The sequence below is a fragment of the Dunckerocampus dactyliophorus genome, chromosome 17, assembly GCF_027744805.1.
Source record: "Dunckerocampus dactyliophorus isolate RoL2022-P2 chromosome 17, RoL_Ddac_1.1, whole genome shotgun sequence".
NCBI lineage: Eukaryota > Metazoa > Chordata > Actinopteri > Syngnathiformes > Syngnathidae > Dunckerocampus > Dunckerocampus dactyliophorus.
This window is the reverse complement of record NC_072835.1, coordinates 7994456-8011652: the sequence shown is the minus strand read 5'-3', so window position 1 is coordinate 8011652 and position 17197 is coordinate 7994456. Positions and strand designations below refer to the sequence as shown.

Genomic DNA, 17197 nt, shown 5'->3' with positions numbered 1-17197 from the left:
ACACTCAAAAACACTCTTAAATGTAAAATATGATTCATATATTATAAACAGCTATGAATAATATATTGTTCATTGACTTTCCCGCCGTTGTTTCTCCTTTTCATAGGAAGGAGAGTGCTGGAACTCCCTCCAGCTCATCTCTTTTTCCATCCCATGCGCTCTGTAGATGGAGAACACCTTGGCAGGGCAGTAGATGTACTTCCCTGGCTGCCCTGGAAAGCCTGTGTGGATGTGGGGGCTATTCGGGCCCTGCTTCAGCTGCATCTTGCAGAACCGGCACTTTCTGCTTTTTTTTCTCGTTGATCGAACTCATGAATGGATGTCCCATCACCATATTTAGTTTTGCGTTGGCCACAGGCCAGACATTTCTTTGTATGAGTTATTTTGGACAAAGCGGGGGTTGCTGCTGCTCCACCAGGGTATGAGCAGGTGTTGATGGAGGAATAACCGTGGCTGCAGGCAGTGTCACGACAGGCACAGTAGTGGGAGTGCTTAGCGACTGCAACAAATACTGCTGTGTTTATTGCAGCTTCTCTGGGCTGGTAGTGAAGAGGATGTGGCAAGCAATTTACTGATGTGTTTTATGTATTGGAGAATGTGTCATTTTGTTGTTGGATGGAGCAAGCTGTTGGGGTCTCTGCTGGACTTGTGGACAAGAGCGGCATACTACTCATCCACAAGTTTGTGGCTCTGATGCAGATGGAGTGGAGGCTGCAGGACTCCCGGGAGAGCATACGGTCTCTGAAATTACATGTACACTGTGTTGATTAATATCAGGTGCAGTCATACGGGAAGATAAATAACTTACATGGCGCAGGCCCTGGGGTCTCTTCTGTGGTCTGGCAGCAGAAACATCAACTCCTGTGGAAAAGGTACCCTCGGAGGCAGCACAGCTGGGGCTACAAAAGGCAAGAGGAGTGAGCAGGGGCATTTTACTGTAAGTGCTGCCAGTTTGGATTGAAATGGTGAAACATCACTTCAAGCCTTTACCATCTCCTGATGCATCCGGCACAGCCAGTGCAAAATGTGTCTAAAAGCAGAGGAAACATGATTACCGACCGATAGATTAAAATAGAGTAGTTCCTCGCATAACGTAAACCTCCTTTTACGTAAATTCCACTGAACGTAAAGAATTTATGTGAAGTTTTTGCATCGTATTACGAAAAAATTCCATATTCCATATTCCATATTCCATACCAAATTGGTGGGTTGGCTGGGACGTGACGTGATGCTGTAATCTCGCGAGAGTGTGCGTGACGCGCGGAATACAGACAAGCGGAACATAGCGCTCGGAAAAAAAAAGACAAACAATCAACTATTAAAACATCCGCAAAGTATCTCGACACAAAACCAGCAAATTAAACACCTTAGACGCCTAACCAACCCAAACTGGAAGATCTGGAGGAGTACATCGACGGGTGCTTCGAACGTGTAGTTATGGGAAAATCACCGAAGACACCAAACCCCAAACGGAGCCGTCCAGAAGACTCACCTGGAGGAATATCTCCGCCAGGCACTGACATCAAAGACATCCTTGAGTCCATCGACAAGAGGCTGATTTGCCTGGACGGCCGCCTCGCTCTCGTCGAGGTACTTCACAAAGAATTCCAGGCCATCCGTGAATCTCTGGAATTCAGCCAAAACCAGATCGTCTCCTTGGTTACGGAGAACGCCACCCTCCGCGAGTCGGTGAAGTCCCTCACCGACGGAGTTTCACAACTCGTCCAGGAAAACAAGACCATGAAGGAGACGATTCTAGACCTCCAGGCCCGGAGCATGAGGGACAATCTGGTCTTCGCGGGAATTCCCGAAAAATCTGAGGAGGACCCGGAAGAAGCGGTGAGGGCCTTCATGGCGCAACAACTCAAACTCCCAGCGGACGCCATCCAAAACATCACTTTTCATCGCGTTCACCGCTTGGGAGCCAAGAAGCCAGAGAACCGTAGGCCGAGACCCATCGTGGCGAAATTTGAACATTTCAAGCAGAAGGAACAGGTGAAGGGCCGAGGTCGGGAGCTGAAGGGGACGGACTTCAGCGTCAACGATCAATTCCCCCGAGAAATCCTCGACAGGCGCCGACGCCTATTCCCTGTTCGGAGGAAGTTCATCAACGAGGGATGCCGAGCTGTCATCACGGTGGATAAACTCTTCGTTAATGGACAACTTTACCGCGACCGGGAAGTAACACCGTGGCTGTATTGATATGGTAACTAATGATCTATCTCAACCAGGTAACTTTTCTTTCTATCTCGCAGCGCGCACACTTGTAGCGTTTACAATGTTACTGTCTGCTTCCACTTTACCCCTCCCCCCCGTTTTTTTTTCTCTCTCTATCCCACTGTATGTATGCACAGCCTTTCTTCTTTTTTTGTCATTTTTTTTCTTCTTCTATTTCTTCCTCTTCTATTCCCCCCTCTGTCTCACGTTTTCTCCCCTCCTCATATTGTCACATATCCTCTTGTCTGCCAGCTGTCTCCTTCAATCAGCATCTCCTCACAGTGACATCATACACCCTCAAAGTCCAATCCCAACCAAATTCAAGCTATTCACACAAATACACACACGTGCACGCATTCTTCTACACATACACATCATATTCCACTATTGATACGGATATCACAACTACTCACAAGCACGCTCATCTCACTTATGCATAAACCCACATCACGTCCTCACTTTAGTTGTCTTAGTTCATTCAGGATTACTATGTTACACTTTGCCTATGTACAAATTAAGCATACATTATGTACTGTATATACTCCCATTAATTTTACTTCCAGGTACACATACTTTGCATTTGATCTTGTTTACACACACATCACCAAAAGCTAGTGTAGGATGAACTCACTACAGTTTGTCACTTGGAATGTCAGGGGAGTTGGGTCGATAGAAAAAAGACAAAAAATTTTTAATCATTTGAAAAACACCCAAGCAGACATTGTCTTATTACAAGAGACTCACATGTCCAAGTCAGCTGTCCATACACTTCACTCACCACAGTTCCCACACACATATTTAGCAAGTTACAACTCCAAACAGAGAGGGGTAGCTATTTTAATTAACAGGAGGGTGAATTTTACACTCCACAACACTATTACAGACACAGAAGGGAGATATATAATTATGAACATATCTGTTGATAATGTACATTTCTGCATTGCCAACATATATGGTCCGAATGTTGACGACCCCTCCTTCTTTCATGCCTTCTTTTCTTCTCTCTCTGCACATTTGGATACAAATATGATCTTGGGAGGGGACCTCAACTTAGTATTTAACCCAGAAGTGGACAGGTCTTGCCCAGCTGGGAGACATCGTGAGTCTCAATCAACATCGACACTGAAGAAATACATGAATGATTTTGGTCTTTGTGATGCTTGGCGCTCTTATCACCCTACTCACAGGGAATATACCTATTTCTCACCAGTGCACCACACCTACTCTCGTATTGACTACTTTTTGACAAGCAACTCAGTCATATCAGACATCTCAAACATTCACATACACCCTATCACCATTAGTGACCACGCCCCAGTCTCTCTTTTTCTCACTAACCAAACAATGAGCACTCCTACTAGATGCTGGAGATTAAATACATCATTACTAAAAGACTCAGACTTCCTAAAATACTTTGAAAGAGAGTGGACAATGTTTTTAGACTTCAATGACCAACCCGGTGTTTCGGCTAGTATTCTGTGGGAGGCAGCAAAAGCAGTAATGCGCGGAAAAACCATTTCATATTCATCATATAAGAAAAAGAAAGAGAGATTACTAGAATCAGAGTTGGAGAAAAAAATCCAACTCCTCGAAACCGCTCATGCTGACTCAAAGGATGAGCATATCCTAAGTAACCTAAGGAAACTGAAACTAGACTTAAAAGAAATTACTGACAAGAAAATTCAGTTCCAACTGCAGAGACTACGTTTGGAAAAGTTTGAGCATGGCAATAAACACGGAAAATACTTAGCTAACCAGCTAAAAGTCAATAAAGAAAAAAGCTCTATCTCCTCCATTAGAAACTCAGGAGGTCACATCACTCACCTCCCGGAAGAAATTAATTCTGTCTTTAGGAGCTTTTATAAAAATCTATATACACCTCAGATTAAACCATCTCTCCCAGATATCGAAACATTTCTCAACAACATAGAATTACCAAAATTAAATGACGAACAGGTGACCAACTTAGATGTACCCATTTCATTCATAGAACTCCATAACGCTCTACACCGGTTGCCGAATAATAAAGCACCAGGACCTGACGGTTTCCCTGCCGAGTTTTATAAAACATTCTGGCCATTACTATCTCCAATATTTCTTAGAATGGTTTTGGAAATTAAAGACAGTTCATGCTTGCCTCCAACCATGAACTCAGCTACAATCAGTCTCCTGCTGAAACCGGATAAGGACCCAACACTACCTTCCAGTTATCGTCCAATTTCACTGATTAATGCAGATCTTAAAATAATATGCAAAGCGTTAGCTATAAGGCTGGAAAAAGTTACCCCTCATATAATACACCCTGATCAATCAGGATTTATTAAGGGGAGAAACTCAACTAGCAATGTACGCCGTCTAATCAATCTGATTGATTACTCTATCATCCATAATTTAGAAACCACAATTGTCTCATTGGATGCTGAAAAAGCATTTGACAGAGTAAACTGGAAATTTCTCTTTGCAACACTACATAAATTTGGCTTTGGAGACTCATTCAGAACATGGATTAAAATACTATACAACACCCCGAAGGCCTCTGTTCGGACCAACAATCACATCTCTCCAGAATTTACTTTACAAAGAGGTACTAGGCAAGGGTGTCCACTCTCTCCCTCACTATTTGCTATCTTTATCGAACCTCTTGCAGCTGCAATTCGACAACATATAAATATTAAAGGGATCCACACCACAAATGTTCATCATAAGATAAGTCTTTATGCTGATGATGTATTACTCTTCCTGGATAATTCACATTCTTCACTTCACGAATCTATCTCACTCATTAACAATTATAGCACCTTCTCAGATTACTCCATTAACTGGTCTAAATCCACAGTACTGCCCATTAACTTTGGTTTCCAGAGCACCCCCTCTATACCACTGTGTTCAGGGAACATTAAGTATTTGGGTATTAACATTTCCTCCAACCTGTCAGACCTGATCCGCTTGAATTATACTCCACTATTGAAGTCAATAGAGGATGATCTTGCACGTTGGAGAACCTTGCCCATCTCACTTACAGGCAGAGTATCCACCGTGAAAATGATGATTTTACCAAAGGTTAATTATCTATTTTCCATGATCCCCACTAAACCATCTATAATTTGGTTCAAGTCATTAGACTCATATATAAATAAATTTCTTTGGAAAAATAAGCCAGCACGAATAAGTCTCAAAACATTACAAAAATCTAAAGAATATGGGGGCTTAGAACTCCCAAACTTCTCCAACTACTTCCTTGCAAACAGGTTACAGTATATCTTAAAATGGATCAACCCTAACCCATTGGATTATTTATGGCTAGACATAGAACAATCACTTAGCCACGAAATCCCAATTTGTAACCTGCCCTTCATTAGCCAAATCCTCCGAAAAAATAATTGTTTTAAAAGTATAAATATAAGCAACACTCTGACAGCTTGGTGGGAATTTTTAAAAATAACAAAATTCTCGCTCACTCCTTGCCAATACACTCCCGTCTGGAATAATCCTGACATCTTGCTTAAAAAGAAACCATTAAATTTCCCAACATGGCACGAAAAAGGAATAAGTTGTATGAAAAATATAATTATAGGAAACAACTTTATCTCATTTAACGACCTTGTTACACAGTATGGAATAAATCATAACAAATTTCTTGAATACATACAAATTAAATCCATAATTAAAGCAAGTTTCAGGACCATATCATGGGAAAGCAATACCACTATTGACCAATTTTTAAAAATATCTGCCCCTAAAACATTATCTAAATTATATATTCTACTTTCAAAAAATGACAACACAATTGGAGTACCAATCTCCAAATGGAGCTCAGATTTATCTACAAGCTGTGACCCTGAATTTTGGAAGCAAATATGTCTTAATGCTTCCCGGTTAATCAATAATCCCAACCTACAGCTGATTCAGTTTAAAATCCTTCATAGAGTACACTACACAGGACATAGAATGTTTAGAATGGGCTTAACTGACTCTAACATCTGTACACACTGCTCAGACCATAGAATAGATGACTACTTACACTCCATGTGGACCTGTGCTCCCATTAAAAATTTTTGGCACGGAGTGTGTGAGTACCTATCTTTGGCACTTGGGTTCTCCATTCCTACCTCTCCTTTACTATGCCTGCTGGGCGATCTCTCCACAATTGATGTAGAAACAAATCAAACACAGCTTCTCATCACTGCATTAAGCATCGCCAAGAAAACCATTCTCATCAATTGGAAATCAAGGAAGAAACTGAACATAGCTCTTTACAAAAATCTTTTGTTAGATCATATAGCTATGGAGAGAATGTCTGCTGAATCTAAAGAACAAATGTCAGAATTTCAGTCTATATGGGCACCAATAATTAATTCCCTGACCTGACTCTCAGGGGGGTGAGGGCATCTGTCTCTGCCCCTGGGGGTCTCGTTCATCTGGCGTGGGGTGTGGTCCTGGTCGCTGGGTGGGCCTGGTACCTCGGGGGCGGACGGTGGCGGGCTTGGTGTCCCGGGTCTTCTTTGCTGGGCTGCCTGCCTGGGGGGGCTGGTGGGTGGGGGTGGGGAGGGGTCCGGGTCGGGTGATGGGGCGGGGGCGGGGTCGGGGGGGTCGCCCAGGGGGCGGCGTTGGTTGGCCTCCGGGGTGGTGGGTGGATGGGGTGCTGCATCCTGCGGGTGCCGGGCGCCTACTGCTGCTGGGGGGGCCCGTGTGCGGCTGGTGGCGCTGGCTCTCCCTCGCCTCCTTTGCCTCTGGGGGTGGGGCGGGGACTGCCCTGGGCCCTCCTGCTCGGCTGCCGCGTGGGGCCGTCCGGTGTGGGGTGTGGGGGCCGGCCTCTCCCCCTGGTGGGGGCGCGGGTGCCTGAGCCCAGCTGCCCCCGCGGAGCCATCTCCCCTGGGTGGGAGGGTGGTTTGGGTTGCCCCTTTTTATTTATTTATTTTTATTTTATTTTTTTTTTTTTTAATTATTTTATTTTATTTTATTTTATTTCACTGATTTATGTGTGTGGTGTATGTGTGATAGGTGGGAGCTGCCTGTTATCCTCCGGCGCCTGTGGCTGTCCCCCGGGTGACGGGGGGCGCGGAGGTGGGGGTCGCGGATGTGCGGTTTGGGCTCGGGGTGGGGGGTGCGTGGTGCTGGGGTGGGGGGGATCCCTTGCTTTCTCCCCTCAGGGACGGGGCCGCTGTGGCTCGGTGGGTGGGGCGTGTGGGGGCCGTGGGCGGGTTGCGCGTGGGGGCGGGCGGCGTGGTGTCCATCTGCGTGGTGCTTCCCGGGATCGGCGGGAGGATGCTTGCTCCGGGGTGGGGCGGTCGGGGGGTGGCTTTGGCCGGGGGCTTGGGGGTCGGGCTGGCGGGGGGCTGGCGGGCGGTCCCTGCTGCCTGCTGGTGTCAGGCTGGTCCTTGCTTCCGGGCCGGCGGTTGTCTCCCTCCCTCCGGGGTTTCCCCCTTGGCGTGTTGGTGGATGGGCGGGGGGTGGGGCGGTGGCCGGTCTGTGGCGTGGCGGGGGGCGGGGCGGGCGGGGGCATCTGCTTGGGCGCCGGGCGGGGGGCCGCTCCTCTCGCGGGCCCGGTCGTGCGGTGCTTGCTTCTCTGTCCCTCCCTGGCGCCTCTGGCCTGCGTGCTTCGTGGGTGCGGCCGTGCTCCGCTCTATGTGGGGTCCGGTGCTCTTGTGGTCGTCGTGGTGTTGCTCCCTTGCCGGCCGTGGTGGTATGCGGGGGGCGCGTGGGCGCGGCTCCCGCTGTCCTGGTGGCGGTCGGATCTGCCTTGGGGGCGTGTGGCTTGTCCGTGGTGTTTGGCGGTTTGGGGGTGGCGCTGTGAACGCTACCTCCGGTGGGGCTCCGGTGTTGGGGGGCGCTGGGGGTATCGCCTCTGGGGGGTTGGGTGGGCCGGACTGGGCATCCTGGCGGGCCGGGTAGGGCCTGTGGTGTGTCCTGCGGCACGCCCGAGCCTGGGCTGTGGTGGGTGGCCGGTCGGTCATGTGTCCTTGGTCCCCCCCCTGCTCGGTTTGGGCGGCGTTGGGGTGTGGGGCCCCCGTCCTTCCTGTGCCACTGCACCACCTCACATATATATAGGACATTGGGGGGTGGCCTACGGTCGGGCGTGATTGGGGAGGGGAGCTGCCTTGCGGGGCTCCTTTGCTCCTGCTGTGCCACTGACCTGTTGCCCCCCAATTTTAATCGCAGAGTAGACACTTAGGGTTTGGGGGGGCTGGCCAGGTGAGGGGCCCTCCGAGCGGCAGCTGTCCCCCGATTTTAATTGCATCATTAGCTATCATCCACACTACACTACACACTACACACTACACACTACACACTCCATATACATGCACACAGATACACCATCCTCTTTTATTTTATTTTATTTATTTATTTATTTATTTATTTTTAATTGCATCATAGACACTATCACACCTTATCACATACACGGGTGGGGCGGGCTGGATTGGGGTGCCTTGTGCACCTCGGCGTCTGCCCGCCAGGGTCGGCGGTGTGGCCGGGGGCCTGGCCGTCGCGGTGGCTCGCCCGGGGCGGCCTGGCCTGTGGGGTGCCCTTGTCTGGTTCGCCTGCCCTTCCCTGGGGTGGCCCTCTGGGGCCTGTTGATGCCGGGGCTTGCGCCGGGGGGGGGCGGCTTGCGGTGCCCCCCCTGGACTGACACGTGCCGCGGGCGCCTCTGCGCTCTTGGGGCGGGTTCGGCGGTCTCCGGGGGGCGGTGCTGGTGCTTCGGGTGGCCCGTGTGCTGTCGCGGCGGCCGGTGGTTGCTGCGCTGTGGCGGCTGCTGGGGCGCCGGGCCAGCTGGTGGGTTGGGCTTGGTCATGCTTGCGGGTACTGTGGGCCTGGGTGGCGGGGTGGGGGTGGGGGGGCGGGTGCCCTGGGGCCGGGCTCGCTGGGGGGGGTCGTGCTCTGCCGGGCGCTTGGGCGTCTGTCGCCGTTGCGCTTTGTGCGCTGCCGGGCCGCTGTCTGTGTCCTCGCCTCCCCCGGTCTGTCTGTGGGCTTGTCGGGGGTGGGGCTCCGGTGCGCGGGTGGTGCGCTGTCGGCTCTGGTGGCATGTGGCTGGTCTGGCTTCTGGTGGTTTGTGGGGGCCGTCGGCTGGTCGGCTGCTGGTCTTGCCTTCTCGGCTCTGGTGCTTGGCCTCCCTGCGGCTTGGGGTGTGGTGCTCCCGCTCTCTCTTCGGGGTTTGCTGGCCCGCGGGTGTCGGTTGGCGCTGTGTGGTGGTTCGCCTGGCTGCTCGCCCGTTTTCCCGCCTGCCTGCTCGGTTTCCCGCTCTCCTCCTCGCTGACTCCCCTGTCTGCCTCGCTGGCGGCGTCCTACCGCTGGGGGGGTGTGGCCGGGTGTCTTCCTGCTCCCCGGCGGTCTGCGCTCTCCGCCCCTGGGTTCTGAGTCGTATGTCTGGGACCCCGGGGTCCCCGGCTCCGCTGCTCCTTGGGTTACCAACGGGGGATAGGGTGGGGCTTCCGGGTGTCGGGCAGTCGACCACTGTGTGTGTGTGTGTGTGTGTGTGTGTGTGTGTGTGTGTGTGCGCGCTTGAGTAAGTAAGAGGGTGTATGAGCGTGCGCATAGGGGTGTGTTTGTGCGTAGGAGTGTTTATGTGCGTGTGTGTGGGTGCGTAGGAGTGTGTATGTGCGTGCGTGTGTGTATTTTTATTTATTTATTTATTTTAGTTATTTATTTTGGGGGGGGGCATACAGGGGTTTGCTCCGTGGGGTCAGGTGCTGGGCGATACATCTCTGCCGCCCGTGCCTCCGCCGGGTGGGTGGAGGGTGTGCCTCCTGCATCCCTTGGCGGGGCGGCCCTGTGTCGGGGGTCGGGCGGGGGTTGGCCCGGGGCGGGCCGGGCTCCGCTCCCTGGGGGTGGGGGTGGCGGTGGGCGGGAATTGGCGCTTCCGGCGCGGGCGGGCTTCTTTCCGGCTGTGGAGGCGTCTCTGGGCCTGCCGGTTTGTGGCCCCCGGTACCCGTCTGCCTTTGTGGGGTGTGATCTCTCGCTGGTCTCAGGGGTTGGCAGTCCTCCGGCCCGCTGGCGCCCTGTCCTTGGCTGGGATTACCTCTCTTCGGCCCCTTACTGGTCTTCCCGGGGGGGGGGCTCTCTGGGCTGGCTCTTGGGGCACTGATCTTTGTGCTGCCTGCCCCTATGGGCCTGGTGGCCTTCTGGCGGCCGGGGCCCGGCCTTGCTATTTGGGGCGGGACTCTCTGGGAGGTGGAAGGCGGCCCCTTTCCTTTCATGCACTCTCAGTGACAATCACACGCCCACACATTCCTGCACCTTTATATATATATGAAGTCTTCCTTACATACAGAGATACCTGTACATATGCACACTCACAGTACATACGTACTTCCCCACATTACTCACTGAGTTATCCAGGGTGTTATTATGTTGTTGGTTTTATTACAGCGACGGTGATATCAGCAGTATGACTATATATATATATATGTGTGTATGTGCGGTATGTGTGTGTATATATATATATATATGTATATATATATATATATGTATATATATATGTGTATGTATGTGTATGTATGTATATATGTGTGTATATGTATTTTTTTTTTTTTTTACAATGATGTGCATTACAGTAACTTTGATTCTATTCACTATCATGGATAATCATTTCATTACTACAGTTATGTGTGACTGTTTCAATGCGGTATTATCATGGTGATCACTATCATAATTCATCATTTCATGACTGCTATTGTGTGCGACTGTTTCAATGCAGTATTGTCATTGTGATCACTGTCATAGTTCATCATTTCATGACTGCTATTATGTCTGATTGTCATTGACAGCTTTGTCATTGTGGTTGTTGATATTGATTTGTCCTTTATCCTTGTTCGTCTTTATAGTTGTCACGGACATTTATTTGCTGATGTCGTTCTGTATGTTTCTGTTGTTCTGTCACAATTGTTGTTGTTGCTGCTGTTGTCCTTGTCTCTTGTCTCTCTTTTTTTTGTTTTTGTCCCCTCTCGCCCCCCCCCCCCCTTTTTCCTTTTCTCTTCTTCTCTGTCCTCTCCTGCTCCGGTCCGGTCGCTCCAAATTTGCTTTATAACAAGCATCAAGGTAAAAAGAAGAAAAAAAGAGAAGAAAAAAAAAAAAAAAAAAAAAAATTCCATATAACGTAAAGCGTCAAGTCGGTGCAAGTTCAGAAATTCGATTTGTTTAGCGCTTGGTGACGCCTTCTGACGCTTCACGCTCTCATTGGCTGATTATTGGGGCACCGCCTCCGCTCTCATCTCATTGGCTGAGTTATACAGCACGTACGTGAGTTTGTGTGAGAGACAGGCTTGTCCCTTCAACCTCCTCCCTCTTCGTAGTCCCCCTGAAACTAACTTAAACAATTAAGTTGTTACAAATTAAAATTTTGCACACAGCATTATCGTGTAGTGCGTGTGCGTTTGTCTGTGAGACCAGCTGACTCTTAGACTCTTTGAGTCGCGTTTCGACTCAGGCTAGTCCTCCTCCTCCTTCCTGCCTCCACTCGTGCTCCTGTGAACGGTAGGATTGTTTTTGTTTTTCAGTTTGATTCATTTACAGTAATCTTATTTATTACTTTATTTTATTTTGGAATGTTATTCTATTATGTTCATGCTAACGTTTTCTTATATTTTCCCACCATATTTGGTGGACTTTGAATATTTTGAAGGGCCAAAGGGGTGAGTTTGGGAAGATCTTGGAACGGATTAGGCTATTTACATGTATTTTACGCTTCGTATAACATAAAATCCCTACAACATAAAGGTTCTCAGAATGGATTATTTCCGTTGTAGGGGCGTCTACTGTATTGTAGCTTCGGAGTCGTTTGTAGACTCACAACAAACTGTTACGTCTACTGCTTAGTTGAATGCTTGGCTTAATTTATATGAATCAGAATTTTTTGTGTGTGATGGTCAGTCCATATCAAATATAAAAGTAACTGCAGCAGGAGAAGCAAAATGGCTCACTGCAAACACGTGCTTCAGGAGTTACCATGCAAACATCACTCACCATTTCATTCATTCAAAAGTATGTATTAAAATGATACTCGCCCTCTCGTAGACCGTATCAATTCATAGTCACTTGGACTGTGACCATGAAAGGAAAGGACAAAAACAGAACGTGACAAGAACACACACATGCAGTCCCAAAATGCCTTTCTTGGCAGGGCATTATTTAAGAATTTCATTATTTAAGAATTTATCTTTGAACCTGAAGACCTGGCATCTCTGCAGCTGATGCTGGTGGAGCAGAGCCACCTGCAAAACACAAACTTGACTTATATTACTTCATACAAAATATATTACAGGGATGAGAAAGTAAAATAACTTTAACGTGTACTTATACATATACTGTACATACTGAGTATGGTTGGAGAGATGCTGAGCGTGGCTTTCTCCAGCTCTTCATCTTCATCCTTAGCTATAAAGAAAAGAGTGGCTATGATGGGCACATTAGAAAATATACGACATACACTGTATGCAGTATAACTTTAAAAACACACACCCATACTCTCAGCAAAAGTGGTGGTGGTGGCAACAGAGGTGGAGAGCCGCTGCTGCTTCTGCAAGTGCAGGCTATATCATAGCAAGGCTATGCAATAGCAATGTGAGCTTGTACACACAAGAACAGACAGTTCTTCATGGAAGTGAAGGCTACAGTGTAATAGAACAAAAAAGTATAAAATTGTATTATTAGGAGCTTATAAGTTAACGCCAATAATGAACATTTGCAGATAAATTGTCTATAAACTTCCATCCACACCCCAGACTATGTTACTAGCTTACCGTGTTTGGCAGCTTGTTATGCTGTTTACCTGAACGGCACTGAGCGCCACAGCGCCACTCCTGGCCAAAAGTATATTACATCCATAGTGGTTTTTCACTACCATTGAAGATGAATGGGAAACGGTTTAGGGGCGTTTAGCTGAATTATTGTCCGCGCGGGATGGCCAGATAAATGTACGGCACAACCAAGTGTGCGCTATTTATTGCTTCCGCGTACGTAAGCGTACACGTCCACCTGTGACCACGCCCCTCTACACCCGTGCATACTAAATACAATGTTCTCCACCAAACTTACAACCTGTCTCCTAGACAGACAGAACCACGTGACACACCAAAACTATTGAAGATATGCGAAAGCATAAGGTCCGTCGTTTTCCGTTTGTCTACTGACCACTGTGAGTCACTTTGGAGTATAAGACAAACTATGTTGGGAGAATGTCGAAGGCGAATCAGGACAATGTGTCCTTTTGCTTGATTTTAACTCAGGGGTGGCTAAAGTGCGGCTGTTTTTTGATTGGTCCGTGGCCCATTCTAAAAATATACTTTAACAGGAAAAATGGGGAAAAAAATCAGCAGTCATTTTACAAGAATGAAATCAAAATATGAAGAGAAAAAAGTTGTAATCTTACAAGAAAAAAATCGTAATTTAACATTATATTAGTAGAATTAAGTTGAAATGTTAAAGAAAAAATAACATTTTTTTCAAGTGGTAATATGAGAAAAAAGTTTTATTTTTTTGAGAATTAAGTTGGGGAAAAGTTCCACTATTATGGAATGCCAGAATATGGGAATTAAGTCATAATATTATGAGAAGAAAATTTACAAGAACAAAGTTGAAATAGTTGGAAAATTAAAAAAAAAAAAAAAAACAGAAATGGGGAAAAAAACAGCTTCAATTTTATGAGAATCAAGTGAAAATATTACAAGAAAAAAGTCACTCTTTTATGACAAACTTGTAATATGAGAAACAAATAATGTAATTTTAATAGCGTAGAGTTTAAATTTTAAAGAAAAAAAATGTTTTATTTAAAATGTGTTGTAAGACGAAATATTAAAAAACAAGCTATAATTTTTAGAAAAATAGCTTAGGGAAATATTAAGAGAATAAAGTCAAAATATGGGAATAATATTACAAAAAGAGCATTTATTATTTTGGAAGAAAGTTGAAATATTAGGAAAATAATAAACAGCAAAAATGTGTAAAAAAGAGTGGATGTCATATTAATAATACACTTTTGAGGTGCAGTTTTTTCTTGAAATAGAAATAACGCGTTAGCATATCTACTACGGAATCACAGGAGTGCCAAAATTAATACAAAATATCAACGTGGCCCTTGCGTCCTTTCATTTTTCAGAATGTGGCCCTCGCTGAAAAAAGTTTGGACACCCCCGCTTTAACTCATTAAGCCCTTCGGTGACACACAAAACATTTTGCAGTTGTTGTCGTGTGACAGTCATGTGACTATCCTAGGCTATATAGCTTCCCCAAAACTGCAGCATGCCAGGTAAGCTGGTTGCTCATTTCTAAAAGTTTATTTTTTGCCACTGAAAGCCATTTTAAACCCATCTAATGACGTATCAGATATGACAATTGAAATGTTTTTGTCGGAGTCACTTATGCTTTGTTTGCTGTACTTTATTAAAAAAAAACATGCATGTTAGCTTAATTGGAGACTCTAAAGAGACTCTTTTTTTGACATCGACTGGGTGTCCAAGTATCGATTCTTGTGACAACCTTACAGCAGTATCAATGTTAGTGATAAGAATTAGGTGTCCTGCTGCTGGTCTTCAGAGGACATCCACTTATGGTTGCAAATTGCTTAATTCATGGTTTAATTCATACTAATTCATACTTTAAAAATCATTTGATATCATTTGGAACATTTAGTACCGTATCCCTCAGGCCTTTTGAGTCTCCTTTGAACATTATTTAGTATATGTACTGTACTAGCTGCACTATTGTATTCTATAGCTTGAGACACCCACAGGATGTGGCACAGAGCGCTCTTATTTTGAAGGCCGGAGGTGTGTTGTGTGTGTTGAGACGGTCTCTTGACTGTTGCAAATGCAAGACTTCCTCAACATCAGCGGGCATCCTGAAACCCTTGTTAAACTATTTTTTTATGTTAATCAAACTTGCTCATTCAGACGATAACAAAAAAAACAGAAGAAAAGAATTCCTTTGGTTAAAAAACATGTTTTCAAATTGTTTTCAGATACTTCTTAGTCTCATATATTTATTTTTAAAACATATCTTTACCTTTAATCTGTATATGAAGTACATGCACCCCATTCTTCTCCAGGTAAAGTTCTGATATTTCACCTCCTGGTGAGGTTAGGGATATAAGCCACTATTTTGGCAGTCAAATTCATTCATTCAGCAGAGCATACAAATATATTGCATTTGACTTGTTTGTAAATCTAGCTCTAGCCGGCATTGCTGTTTGTGTATGTCAATAAAGTAAAAAAAAAAACCAACAAAAACGCTGGCTTTTCCTCACCGGAAGAACATCAGTGGCAAGCACCTTCCCGTTTACGCATGCGCCCACCCCTTCAGGATTGTCATGTTCCGTGTGCTGCTCTGCTGCCCTCTTTCGGTTTTATGTTGCAGTACACCTCCAAGCCTAGCAGGAGGAGCCAATTATCACACCTGTGGGCAATTACCTGCTAGCCTTCTTGAACTGCAGTCTCACCTACACTCGTTGCCAGATTGTTACCTCCTCTCAGCACAGTGCCTTTGAGTCTAGCTACTTTCTGGTCCTTTTCACATCTGCCGTACCTCATTTTTCCCTCAGGGCTTTTTTCCTGCAGTGGTGAGTGTCGCTTGGACCTGCTCTTCCTGCTTGGTTCTCAGCAGCGTTTTCTGTTAGCATTTTTTCCTCTCTGCTACCTTTTTGCAGTTCTATTTTTTTCCTCCCTGCTTGTTTTCCGTGCTAGCAGCATTCTTAGCTCTTAGCTCTAACCCCGTGACGAGGTCGGGGTGATTTTTGTGTTGTACTTTGTGGTTTTGTGTTGTTTCCCACTTTGTGGACACCTTTTTGTTACAAACTCTCTCGTCTCTGCGTTTGTGGTCCAGTACCCGTGGCAGTGGCCACTCTTAACACACGTATGACATTTCTGTGTACAAGCGAATATCCGCAAAGTAGGATTCAATATTAATAAATGGAATATTCACATAGTTAGAGCATAGAAGACCTGTTTGACTTTCTAAATTTTTTTTTTTTACAATTATTAGCGCCCTCTAGACATGAAATAACACCCTTTACACTTTTGTTTACACCACATTGCCCAACACTAATGCGCAGGCTACGAGATCACTGCAGGGACATACTGTAACTATCCAGCCATCTATCCATCTTACATGCCGCTTATCCTCACTAGGATTGCGGCGTTATGCTGGAGCCCAACAACCACTCACACTCACATTCATGCCTACGGACGATTTAGAGTCGCCAATTAATCAACATGCATGTTTTTAGAAAGTGTGAGGAAGAAAATGCAAACTCCACACAGAGATGCCCAACGGAGATTTGAACCCATGTCTTTCACTATGCCACCATGCTCCCCACAATCTAACGAGTTGGCCTACAATTTATTTGTTCTAAACTTAGTGTTTCAAACGGAATGGGAAAGAAAGACAAAGAAGCCAAATTCCTCCCACTTCCACACGGAATGGGAGGAGGATTTTTTTTTTCTTTCTATAATGTGGAACATGCCATGGCTGACTCCATGCAGTGTGAAGATAATCTATTCTAAGGCAATGTCTCATCAATGTAACATTACTGACACCTGGTGACCAGAATACGACATGACTTGTCTTGTAGTATGTTTTGATGAATAATAGGCCATCGTCTACCACAAAACAGCAATCATTTAAGTAATTCATTTTTGAAAACCGCAATGGGGGGGGGGGCACGACTGTATATTGGCAACAGGGGCCTATTTAGTCATTTGGGGGCCCAAGGCAAACTGTCACTGTTCATGCACAACACTGCTGATGGGGATGTCATACAACTATCCCTTTAATAGCTCATCCTTTGTAATGTTGTGATGCGGAGCCAAGTTTAATTTGGTTTTTGGAATAAGCCACGGACCAATACAAAAGAAAACAAGCTGCGGGTCACAAATGGCCCCCAATCCGGACTTTGGACTGTTATAGATAAGTTTCACTCAAAATGATTCAACCCTGATTGCAAATTGTATTTATTTGCAATGTTTATAAACTTGCAGTAGTTTGCATGAACCAC

At 46.2% G+C, this 17197-nt stretch overlaps 1 protein-coding gene across 7 annotated transcripts; it reads right to left on the bottom strand.

The window, feature by feature from the left end:
* Positions 1 to 9: 9 nt before the first annotated feature.
* Positions 10 to 17109, bottom strand: LOC129169836 (uncharacterized). Of its 7 annotated transcripts, XM_054756671.1 has the most exons (6): positions 12670 to 17109; positions 12526 to 12585; positions 12376 to 12422; positions 991 to 1030; positions 809 to 899; positions 10 to 741 (listed from the first exon to the last, which is right to left on the bottom strand). In XM_054756671.1, exons 1-6 carry the CDS (start codon positions 12671 to 12673, stop codon positions 582 to 584), a joined length of 402 nt encoding a protein of 133 aa, XP_054612646.1. In that variant the 5' UTR covers positions 12674 to 17109; the 3' UTR covers positions 10 to 581. The 7 variants fall into 7 exon arrangements, 1 of the variants encoding a protein (XP_054612646.1); XR_008566483.1 differs by having other exon boundaries at positions 6582 to 12422; positions 12526 to 17109; XR_008566479.1 differs by having other exon boundaries at positions 991 to 12422; positions 12526 to 17109.
* Positions 17110 to 17197: the final 88 nt, after the last annotated feature.

Coding starts and splice junctions, on each gene's coding strand:
- LOC129169836 (XM_054756671.1), bottom strand. Junction 900..990: donor GCCGGATGCATCAGGAGATG/GTAAAGGCTTGA, acceptor TGCCTTTTGTAG/CCCCAGCTGTGCTGCCTCCG. Junction 742..808: donor GACCCCAGGGCCTGCGCCAT/GTAAGTTATTTA, acceptor ATGTAATTTCAG/AGACCGTATGCTCTCCCGGG.